We start from the raw sequence: 12,741 nt of genomic DNA on the forward strand, positions 1-12,741 counted from the left end.
GTATGGATGATTGTTTATGGCCACCGTAGAACTGATTCTGGATATTCCGGATTATTTGATATGTCTCATAACCATATCAAGCGACATATTAAATCACATCTACTCACCGAAATATGACCAATGATACTCAAAAAAAAAAACAATCACGGAGCCATATGGTCACCGTAGATCCAGTTCTAGATATAGTTCTATCATGGTTCCACATGGTCGAATTTGATACCTTTCATAACCATATCAAGCGACATATTAAATCACATCAACTCGACGAAGTTACGACGAACTGCCCCGTAACGTGGGTAGATCACCTTTTCGTGGTACGTTACGGGATGTAAGATCTACTACCGATTCCTAGTCCTGACTACTTCAAACTAAGGGACCAGGATTTTTCAGTAATCCAAGGAACACATCTTAGTCCTTGTTACTTTTTATGCCTTGTTGATAGTGACAAGACTCGGCTTTGTCTACCGAGGATGATCTTGATACAAGAAAAAAAATGAGTTAGTTGTCTTCATCTATGTGATTCCTAATCTTCTATTCGTTGTTCCCTAGTTTGAAGTGATGCATGGTCATTATCGGTGTCATACCTTAATTTTGTTGCTAAGGAATCCAATTTTGACTGACAAAGGGGCGCGCCTTTGGAGGGTGTTTCAACACTCCGAAGGGTATAAATAGCGGGACCTTTCAATTAGAGTCGGATCCTTGCAATAAATGCAAGAGTGGCAACTGTAAAAAAATCGAATACTTCATCATTTCTCAATAGTGATGGAGTAATACGACATGCACTAAACTAAGGACACGGGATATACTACAATAGATCAATTTACTGGTCGCAGTAGTGTTAGGTCCCGAACAGAGGAAAAAAAATCGACGAAATATGATAAATAGCATGCAAAACGACACCACATCATGGTCACAGTAGAACTGATTCTGGATGTTCCGGGTTATGGCTTCATATGATCAAATTTTATATTTCTGATAACCATATCAAGCGACACATCAAATCACATATATTCGACAAAATATGACCAACGGCTTTGAAAACAAGATCCATAAAGCCATATGGCCACCGTAGAACCAGTTCCAGATATTCCAGATTGCAATTTCGGAATCATATCAAGTGACATATCAAATAACACATCTACTCGACAAAATATTACCAATGGCACTCAAACACAACCATAGAGCCATATGGCAACCGTAGCTTTAACCATATCAAGTGACATTTCATTTTAATCGATTTTTTCCGGTTATTAAAAAAACCTACTTTAAACAAAAAAAAAGGCGTTCAAAAATAACCCTTAAGAGATAATGATATAATTTTGTCAGCAGAATTGCTGTAAAATACGTCTACATTGTAGCAAAAACAATATGAGATGAGATTAAAATTAACATGCTGCTGATCTAAATCTCTAAAATTTCATGAAATCATCAGTTCGTATAACATCAAAGAGTCTTACTGCAAAAAATTAGCCTAAATGTTGTTTTGGTATGTCTGAAAAAAAAATAAGCCAATACCTGAGGAAGAGAAACGCAGTCAAATCTTTCTGGGGTTAAGATCTTGAAGTTCTATAACACTTTGGGGAATATAAACATGTGTTACCAACATATTTATCATTCTCCAAATTGCCCTGGAGATATTTTACAGGTTAATCAAAATCTTGTTCGACGTTTAAAATTTTTGAGCATTTTACAATTCACTCACGGAGACTCATCATTTAAACATTTTTATTGTGTTTAAAATCAATATTGTTGGATTATTCAAATCATCCCGAATATCTGATCATGTAGTTCTGTAGGTACAAGGTATACCGACTTAATGATAGAAACCTTTGTGAAGTCCCAAAATATCATTAGTTTGGTTTATTGGGTTTTGCAAAATTTCTATAGTTCATTTGATTTTTTTAATTATAGTCACTTTAACACTCTTAGATCATTCGTGACTTATCCGGGTGAGATTTGAACTCATGACTTTGGCGTGATTTTTTTAGTACGTTGATTGTGTCCGGTTTCGAACATTTGCATGACAAGCATGATCGAGCAAGCAATGAGTTTGAGATGGCATGAATCTGCTTCTCTTTCTTCAATTAGCTTCGTAACAGGATATGTCTCGGTCAGCCTAGAACTACTTCACTCGGAAAACTGTAGCAAAAGAATTCAAACACTTTTCTTCCAATGACACCGAATGAAATTTTAAAAGTTTACTACGACATGATCACCGTTTGTCCCGGGTGCGAACGGATTGCGAGTGAGAGAAAATAATAGAGTTTACAAGAGTTTTCAAAGTTGTAAACAAATGTGTAAACAAAAGGATAGTGTATGTGATATAAAGTTGATTGATTCCAAGTAACATTACAAATTTAAAGGTTTAAAGGATTCTTCATTTGATCTTCATTATGGCCTAAAAGACTATCATAAAACCGAAATTGTTACTTGGCATAAGTTTATTTGATCTTTCCCGGTGCAATTTGGGTTTTCCCACATTTTTCCCAGTTGTTGTCCGGCAAAACTGAATTTCCGATTTTTTCCCGGATTTCCCGGTTGGAAGGACACCCTGCTTATAACCACCGTAGAACCGGTTCCGGATACCCCGAATTACGCATTGTCTAATTCGTTATCTATCATTGCCACATCAAATCAGATCTACTCAACAAAATATTACTAATGGCACTCTTATTGATGTTATGGACCATCATCTTGCTTGTATCATCAATTACCATTACACTTGGAATATTCTAAACATATCCAAAATGGATGGAAGTGTAAGTGACAGTGAACCATCAGTTTAGCTTTCAATTACACAGCAAAAAAATAATTTTGATATCACATCAAAGTGGATGCACTACAATCATGTCGAAAATTTCATGTAATTTTTATGACCACATAAATAAACAAATGCAGTAAAAGTAGCGTAATGTCAGTTCATGCATTGTATTAATGATAATTTTGTCCTTTTTAGCAAGTAATATTACAACATATTTTCGACATGATTGTAGTGCATCCACTTTGACGTGATATCAAAATTATTTTTTTGCTGTGTAGTGATTCCTACACGGGTCATCCCGAGAAACTATTCCTGATAAATTATCAAAAATCTCCATAGAATAAACCTCGTGGACATGAACAGCTGTCGGTGTGGAAACAGTTACGATGAAGTTTGGCAATGTTAGGGCTGGTAGTGCTGATGCGATATAATAGTACACACACAGCGACGTTTTCCTTGTTCGGTAATTTTTTACTGAAAATAATCGGTAAATGAAGAATGTTACAGATTTTTCGGTAAACAAAAATAATTTTACCAACCTTCGGTAATGTTTTACCGAAGTGACGGTAATCTGGCTATTCTATTAACGAATTCAGTAAAAAAAATAGTACAGTAGAACTGTAAAAAAGCAAACGCCGAATTCGGTTAACAATACCGAACGCACATTACAGAAACGTTTACCGAACTTCTGTAAATAATTCCAGACTGTCAAATCGAAAGACGGTCATTGTTACATTTATTTCTACCATTTTTATGATTGCTCTTCAGACACAACCAGGAATTTTGTGCTTTCGGGATCAGGTTCCAGTCAATGTTTCTGTACTGGCATTCCCATGAAAGCAGCCACCTGCGAAAAGAACACTCCAGCGAGCAATATATGTTATTTCATAATATATTTTTACTATTAAATAAAAGCTCGCAAATAATAATCCAAAAAAAGCTTTAAATTTTAATTCACCGAAAAACAAAACTAAAAAATACAAAAGATCAACAAATTTCCATTTACGGAACAGTTAAGTAAAAAATTACTGAATAGTTCGGTATATATTGTGTTGGAGTGTTCGACTGTGAGGTTTTACAATAAACAGTTTCGGCTTGGCAGTCTGGCAATCACTCAAAAACAGACGTTAGACTTCAAAAAGTATTTAGACAAAGAACAAATCAAACAATTGTGAGTGTAAAATATTTATTAAATGTGAAACAATTAATTCTAAAAATAAAATTCCCCTCAGTTTCCCCTGAAGAAGGCCCTAATCAGAGCCGAAACGTAGGGACAAATTACAAAATTAATTTGTTCTGATTGAGTGATTGCCAGACTGCCAAGCCGAAACTGTTTATTGTTCGGTATATATTTACCGAATTGTTCGGTAATCGTTTCGTAATAATTTCCAAGTGTGTAGTGTCTTTAGTGACTAAAATTGCGAAAATAGTGACCAAATAGTGACTTATAAATAATCAATACGATAACTTAGAAATTCAAATCTGGTTTTATATTGAAATAAATTCCATTTTTTGTCATGAAACTTGACATTACATTTCATAAATTCCTCTAATTTCTAACGATTTGAATAGTTTTCTTTTGATTACATTTTAGATGATGACCAGAAAATATAAATTTTAAACAATTTCGGGATTTTCTGGAGTTTTGTAAATTTTACTGGTGGTGCGACATACATTTAAACTAATGTATAAACCAATGAAGCCACTAGGTTAAATAGGGTTAACTACAATTTGTTTATGCGTTCGAAATCTTAAAAATGTCTATGTATCTAGGTAAGTTAACCTCGATTATTCGCCAGAAATGCATCGCATTTTCTCAAGAACGTTTTTAGAATCATTAATTTACTTGAGGTCTCCTTAGAATTCGCATGCAATTAACATCAGAAGTGTCTTAAATTTCTGTTCTGAATGATCTTAGACCCTGAATTCGTATTCTCTTTAGAGTTTCAATGGTATTTCTTCAGAATTCTCAACAAAAAATCCATCTCAGAATATCCTTCAAACTCTTCTCACAGCTCAATTTTGATTCTATTGGAATTCTTCTTGAAATTTCATTCGAATTCTTTTGGATTCTCTTGGAATCGGCCTCACAAATCGCCCAGAATTCCTTTACTATTCGCTAAGTTTGGAGCAGGGTTGAAAAAATCATGAAAAAATCATCAGCATTCACTATGAAATGAATTTTTCACCCATAGTGAACTTTGATGAATTTTAGTGATTTTTTCAGCCCTGGTTTGGAGACCTTTGGAGTTCACGGGAATTGCTTAAATAATTTATCAGAACTTATTTTAAAAACAACAAGACGTAGGACTACGTGGTCTTATATAATAAATCTTATTTGTTAACTGCAGCAGGAGATTGCGTTTTGTGTAGGAATCGGGATTCTTTCTGTTAATACTCTTCAGTATGACGCGCTTGACATAGATGGCCCACAGCGACTCACTGATTACGATCAATAGTGGTGCGGCTTCTTCCTCCTTCTATGAATGCTCACATGGGCTGCAGCTCGCAGCTTGCAGGCAGCCTTTCGTTGTGTACTGGAGAACAATGTTCAACGCCACGTGCCGAGAGCACTGCTGCTGCTGCTGCTGCTGATGCCGACGTCCGGACACCACCACACACGGTGATTGGAACTGAATCCGATCAGCAGTTGAGGTCAGCCTTGATAGCTAGCGACTTGCGGGGAGCTTTTAGTTGTGTAACGGAGAACACCACCACTCACCACACCGTTTGATAAGACCGGATGGAATTCAACTTTGAAATCTGTGTTAGGGAAATCGCTTTTCGCAGGCAATTGGTGATATTTTTAATTATCATAGCAACATTTTCACATTCGTGCATTTTTCAATAGTGATTCGATTGGTGATAACATTATTGAAATTGGTCCAGGAGCAGCTGAGTTATTAACGTTCAAAATCTTTCATAATTTTGTTACATGTTCCAGTTTTGGTTTCACATACGTAGTCCTACGTCAAAACTTATTAGAAGTTAGACCAAGAATCCTCATCCAATCGTCATAGAATTCTTTTCAGAACCCTCGTTTTTCTCTCAATGTCTCAATTATTTCGGAATTCTTCCAAAAATTGACTGAAGCTCGTATGTGTCAGTCTCAAGGCCGATTTTTCCACCTCCGCTTAAATTTACAATTTCGTAGTGTGTAGTTTGGCATTCTTCTCTGAAACATTTTGATATCATCCGTAGAATTCCTTTGATATTCACTTCAAATTTCCTTTGGAATTTTCATTGATATTTCTAGATAATTCATTCAAGACTTCTAAAAATCTAGCATAGACCAATATCCTTGAAAAGTTGCCAAGATGCAGAATTTATTTTCGAGAAAAGGAAGTTTATTTTCCCCGATTTGTCCTCGAAATTCAAAACGATTCCATGTTTGTTTCCCGCTGTTTTAACATTCCTTGAAGTTGTCCGGTTATAATTGATTATTTTTTGACAGATATGCATATTTCGTCATAACTACTGTAGACTTCCTTAGTGCAAAGTACCCAATGTAAACATGTTTTTCTCACCCTATATGGGATGGGAAAAAGTGAGTATAGTGACTAATGATATAAAATCCCGCTAAAAATCGAAAAAAAAATCATCGGGGCTGGCTGACCTGAAAAAAACTTTGAAGGCAGGCAGAAAGCAAATGTTCTTTTGGAGTAAGTCTGAAGAAACTTTCGGGGAAAATTTAAAGAAACTTCTACGGAAAGTCTGGACGAACTTCGGGGAACAGTCGGAAGACACTTCCAAAAAAAAAAACAATTTGTTCTCACACACTTTTTGAGAGATTTGGAGGACTGTCCCAGAAGAAGTTGTAAGAACATTCCGAGCGAAGTGTGGATAGACTTTCGAGAAAGGTCGGCTGCAATTTCTCGGGAAGTCGGAAGACAATTACAGGGGAACACTCGAATGAAAATTCCAGGGGAAGCTGAACAAATTTCCTGGCGAAAACGGAAGCTAGAAGAACCCTCCTGATATAGTTGGAAGGATACTTCAGTATAAATCCGGAAGAATCTTCCAGCATAAGCCAGAAAGGTTTTGGGGCAGTTAGAAGAAAGGTCTAGTAGAAACCTGACTAATCTTCTGGAAAGGTGTCAACCTGGACCTGGAAGAGTGCTGGGAATTGCTGGAAGAAGCTTTGTGGAGAAATCTTCCAGGAATAAAAAATTGTAGAAAACTTAGGATGAAGTTCTTTCTTCGAATTTAAACGAACAAAATTTCAGGAGAAACCAGAAAAAAATGAGGGCACTTTCCAATTTTTTTAAGTAATTGAAAAAAAATCTTTCAATAGTTTTTGAAAGAAGTTTTCTGGAAAAGTAGGAGAAACATCCAAGCGATGTCAAAAGAAACTTCTAAGGGGAAATATAAAGAAAAACGTCCAGGAAGCCGGAAGAGTATTCCAAGGGAAGCCAGAGGTTGTATCGTTTAACGATTGACATTTGAATTAAAATAGTTGCACACAAAATATGCTTTAGAACAAATAGAAAAAAGGGTTCTAATACTATTGTTTTAATATTTAGTAGGTTGGTGCCTTCGGTGATATTTTTGTGCTTAGTAAATCTCTTCTTTTGGTACTGTTGAACATAAAAGGTGACTCACAAATTAATTGATATTCAAACACTAACTTTTGTATTTTTTTTTTAAATTAAGACATATAACTTTTGGTAAAGTTATCGCTGAGTTAATCTCGAGCATTTTTTTTTTGTTTTCTGTACTGAGTACCAAATCTACCGACGCAAGGGAGGTAGCTCCCACACCTGGATCCTACATATCAACCCATCAACTCATTATTATTTGTTCATTAATTTATTTATTGTCTTTTTTTTCAGTATATTTTTTTATTAAAGGCCATTGGAATACATACAACTTCTTCTCAAATGTTATTTTTATCAGGCCTAAATTGTTTTTTAGTTATGATTTTTTGAAAAAAAAATACATTATCTATCCGCTATCAAGGCTTTTTAAAAAGTTACTCCGGGCAAAAAACTCATATTTAAATGAAAAATACAACCTTGGTTAATATCCAACATATGAGCAAAGTTTCATTCAAATCGGAAACAGTCATGTCCATGTGTTTTGGGCTGAAAATGCACAAAATTGTTTCTAGAAATACATTATTATTCTTTACAACTTTGTTTCAGACGTAATTTCGATCAGAAGTGCGGTTTCCGTGCTACAACTTTTCGGAAAATTTCAAAGACGCTGTTTAGAAAATTTTACCTGATCCAAAATAGCCGAATTTTAGCAAAAATGTGAATCATTACCCATAACAAACAATTATGCAAACTTTCATGCAAATCGGAAAAGGTCAATTATCTAATCATAATTGTTAATCCGGACGAAGTTTCCAAAATATTTTGATAAACGGATGTCAAAGCTCCAGCGACCACCGGTAGGTCACGACCCATAGCTGGAGAAGCGCTGTACTGGCGGTACGTTCTTACGAGCGGAATGTGTAATAACTTACTCTTGTAGCGCACGGTAACGAGGCAGTACTAGAGTGTAAGGACGCGTATAAATAATAAATTAATCACTTGGCTCTCCGGTGTTGTAAGTCGGCCAAAGCCATAGACTGGGACACTTGGCTCGTTTTCCCCCTTAAAGCGGTAGTGGGCGTTATAGTGAGCGCAGCGTAGGTGCCAGGCAGGGTTTGAATAATAGAACACAGGATGGTGGCTTTGCGCCTGCAAGTTATACCGCATGCCAAGCACCGACATAAAACGAGAAAGCGTAAATTTCATCGAGAAAATGTCGGTCATATTTCAAAGTAGTAAAGTAATCCGCTGGGAAAAGTGAGCTGGAACGAAGTCTAACGGATAGCGTTCTTAAATTGATGAACCGAATTCAGAGTGGTCCTGCCAAACGGCATTCCAGCATAACATTCTGTAATACCTAAATGTTTTTAAAATTTTTTTTTTTTTAAACAAATTAAGTACTGAGGATCCTAGAGTCAATTTGTTAGTAATATGTTTAACGGAAATTACAATATTTGAACTATTTTTAGTCCTGTGACCGAACATCAGTGTTTTGATTTGGGGCTACTGCTCGATGAATGTAGGAAAAAAATGCGTGAAACTCAAATAATTTAGTTCTTGAAATATGAAACATTGAATGAGTATATAATCAGAAAACATCATAAGTAATAAGAAGACAACATTGTATTTGTGATGGCTATATTTCGACATGATTGAAGTTCATCCTCATGGATATAATATTAAAATTTATATGCTGTGCACTCATATTTGAAAGAAGGAGAAAGAAGCTATTGCAAATTTATTTTAAAACCTGGCATTTTTCCTTTGCGTGTAGTTTGAACAACATTAAGTCACCACACAATCGCACTTCCACTAATCTCTTGACATGAATCTCAGCCTGGAAAGCCTTTGACAGTCGAATCATCATTTGTGGGTCAAGTGTAAGCTGATAACGTATGTGTTTTCCTGCGATGAAATTATATGTTTCGATTGGAGCTTTTCTAAAATGCGGTAATTTACCACAGCTTCAGTGAACCACTCTGAAACAGTAATTTCATTGTAATGTTATGGAAATTTCTAATTTTATTTTGCACTGTGGTTATCAGTTTTTTCCACGCCTGACACATCCAACATCAAAGTTAATTCACTGGCGAAAAACGTCGCTACTGCGACGAAAAGCGTAGCAAAATACCGAACGAGCCAACTTTATTATGCTGGAATCCCGGGATTCCCGGGAAATTGAGTTTGGCAGCACATACGAACGCGTACAAACTTTGCTCGTTATTGACTGTGTGCTTTCATGACCACCCCAGGCATCTCACATGGCAATCAACAAGGCGCGAAAACAGTTGCACTTCGTTAGGTTTTCTTTCTTTTGTACATAGGTAATTAAGTAAGGCAGTTTAGCATCTTCTGTCGTCGGTCACGCTCGACTAAGGCGTGGAAAGTGAGAGTGATGTCTCCCGTGTTCATGTTCTCGTAAATGGAAAGCAAGTGAAAACAATCTGATAATTATGAGTGCAGAGAGTACTTACATATATCCCGGAACTTTTTTGACAGCCTACTAAAGCTAAAGCAGGTACACTGGGCCGTGTCGTCTTCGCCGTCCGAACTGTACTTTTCCAGCTTTTTCGCCTTCTTGCGGCGTTTCTTCTCGTCCGCTAGCTGCTGTTGAACGGAGAACTTATCCCGCAGCTTCGGGCTACCGTTCTCGTCGATGTAGTACAACGTATGCTCCAGTCCGTCAAACTTGTTGATCATCTTCGGATCGATGGAGAACGCTTGGAGCAGGCTTGGATCGACGGTTTTCCGCTGAGACCCGGAAACCGGACCGACCGGTGCCGTAGCCTGGTTACCTGCCAGGCCTCCCGTATCGCACGGTGCAGCAGCTTCCGTCGTACACCGTAGCTCAATCTCATCCTTCTTAGGTGCTACTAGTATATCACTACTACTATCACAGGTGGTTTCTATAGCTTTCAAAGCATTTGGCCGAGGATTGTTCACATCCGGTAGACTCTGGCAAGTTCGTTTGCTCATTTTGCTATCAGTCTTGCTCTCGTGTGATTGATCCAGTTCGATGACATCCTCTTCCTCCTCCTCTTCCTCCAACTCCTCCTCGCCGTCGTCTTCGCCTTCATCCTGTTCACCGATTACGTAACTGGACTTGGTCGGTGCAGCCTGACCTTCCGTGTATTCCTCCACGGCACTCAGGTGCTGCGTGCTAGTGCTAGCACTGTGCGTCCGATCGATATCCGAGGTAGACATGAACACGCCCGAGTCCGATGCCGCGATGGTACCCGTACCGAGTGGCGGAAACGTTTGATTGTGTCGCTGGTCGTCCGTTTCGCACTCGCTGTTGTGCTTGATGGCCTCTGCCCGACGACGCACGATCGCTGCCATCGTCAATGGAGTGTCCTCCAGATTGATCTGCTTCATTGTGCCCGAATCTTGACGGACGCTATCTCCGTATTCTGTTGTGTGGATTTGTGTAGGAATTCCACAGAGGAGAAGAAAACAACAAGCTCTAATTAGCACAGTTACAGACGAATATGACAACACTCTCGACGGCGTCTCTGCCGCATACTACAGCGGTCACACGAAGAGCAATCGATTATCACCGCAATCCCTCTCCTTAGTACGAGCAGACGCACACGCCACCGTCGTCTTCCTCCTGAGAAAGATGCTCGCCGTCTATGTGTCACTTTGAAACATTCAAGCCTTATCACTGCCGAGCCGCGCACAGACAATTAGCGTGTGAGAGTTCGTTATGTTTATTTTTCGCATGTGAATTGATCCGATAATGGGCGTTGTCCGCACGCGCGCGCGAAAGCAGCAACTTCCAAAGTGGTGTATTGCGCCGTGCAACTTCTCACTTACGACTAATCCTGGTATGCTTTGATGCAACGTCCACGACACTACGAGATGTTTACGAACGGACTTACCACAACAAAGGGAGAGAGACACAAAGTGAGAGGGAGATAGAGAGAGAGATATAGGTGCAGAGGAACCTAAGAGCAAGATCTCTTACTTACGGAGGTGGCCGTCATAGAGGGGTCGGGAACCTGGGCTAGATTTTAATGGATGCTATTTTTAGCAACGATCAAACGCAATAACAAATCTCTTTTTTGGGACGGTTGATTGATGGTTATCTTCTCTTTTTTTTTCGGTAGTTCGCCGTGGCTACTTACTATTACTGACCTGGCATGGAACCTTTCTGGTCAATAACGTGCAGCGCCGAACCGTTTGTTTGGCTGGCCACTGAGTTATGTCTTATGTACATTCCTTTCTCTCTGTTTTCATTATATATTGAGGCGATTCTTTTGCGATCTTCCATTCCGGTGGAATGTGAGGGAGGTATTCAGTGGTTGTTAAAATTTGCAAGCTGGCTTTGAACTGACGATTAAAGAATTTTAAAGTTTCGAACCGTCCTACTAATTTGAGGAAAATTATGGTAAGGGTAGATTTCTTTTAGTTCTGCACACGCAAAAGAAAAATTCACGATGCAAAAATTTAACCAGTCTGTTCGGCAAAATTTCGTAAGTTTATAAGAAAAATGCAATGCAGTAATTAGCGGATTTTGCCAGCTCTCTTTTTTGATATTTTTTTCTAAAGTTCTACGAAACCCATAAGCTTTTTCAGCGTCCTTACTGCACCAAAGTATACCTTAAACTCCATCTTGAAGATGAATGAGAAAGGTTTGGAATTACGGTTATGTGAAATGATTGAAAGTTAAATGTCTGATAAGGGGAAAGGCTCACGAAATCGGGTCATTACTATATTTGAAATCGATAGACTACCAAACGTGATCCACAATGCTAACCGGAAATAGATTACGTTTTTTTGTATAAAGCTGTTCCACACTCAAGCATTGATATGGCTTAAATAATTTAGTAGATTTAAGTTGGGCTCTGGATCCGAAGGTTCTGGGATCGTGATTGGTTCTGAAATTGATTTTTTCATAGTTTCAAATTCGGCATAAATGCGGGCGTATGCAGAATGAAGGATTTGAAAGATTTCAACGTCAAATAATTGAAAATTTGCCCTTCTCCTTCTTCATCTTCTAGGCTTTTTACGCTTCAGTAGCGAGTTGTTCCAGCTCTCAACTTAGTGTTCTAGAAGCTGCACTTCTACAGTTATTAATTAGGAGCTTCATATGACAACGATTGCAAAGGGCTGGTAGTGGGTATGTGACATAATAGTAGTGACTTTAGTGACTAAAATAACAAAAATAGTGACCAAAATTCACACCATGGTTCTCTTCCCAAGGAACATTGCAAGTTTTATAGAAGTTGTAAAGCAATCTTCAAGTCTGTATCATGGTATCAGTGATGAGAAAAAAAATCCAATGTCCAGGATCACGCTTGATTTTCGTAGACAAAAATCAACAAACAAGTCGCAGCGGATGATATTACTAGCTCGAATATCGTAGCTACGAATATCAAGCTCAAGAACAAATGATGAGTTTCATGATTTTTGTTTTACATCCGACCGCGACCCGAAACT

General features: G+C 38.0%; 1 protein-coding gene across 3 annotated transcripts in view; it reads right to left on the reverse strand.

The window, feature by feature from the left end:
- Positions 1 to 12,741, reverse strand: part of sgg (shaggy) — a 138,346-nt gene that overhangs the window by 103,600 nt on the left and 22,005 nt on the right. For 2 of the 3 annotated variants that reach the window (XM_065223597.1, XM_065223599.1), the window contains exon 2: positions 9,774 to 10,709. In XM_065223597.1, coding sequence (XP_065079669.1) covers positions 9,774 to 10,674 — 901 coding nt within the window. In that variant the 5' untranslated portion in view covers positions 10,675 to 10,709. Of the gene's footprint in view, positions 1 to 9,773; positions 10,897 to 12,741 lie in introns of those variants that run through there. The other variant, XM_065223598.1, reaches the window with a different exon arrangement.

This window comes from Ochlerotatus camptorhynchus, unplaced genomic scaffold, assembly GCF_037179485.1.
Source record: "Ochlerotatus camptorhynchus isolate MF236.1 unplaced genomic scaffold, CSIRO-AGI_Acam_v1.1 ptg000193l, whole genome shotgun sequence".
Classification (NCBI taxonomy): Eukaryota; Metazoa; Arthropoda; class Insecta; order Diptera; family Culicidae; genus Ochlerotatus; species Ochlerotatus camptorhynchus.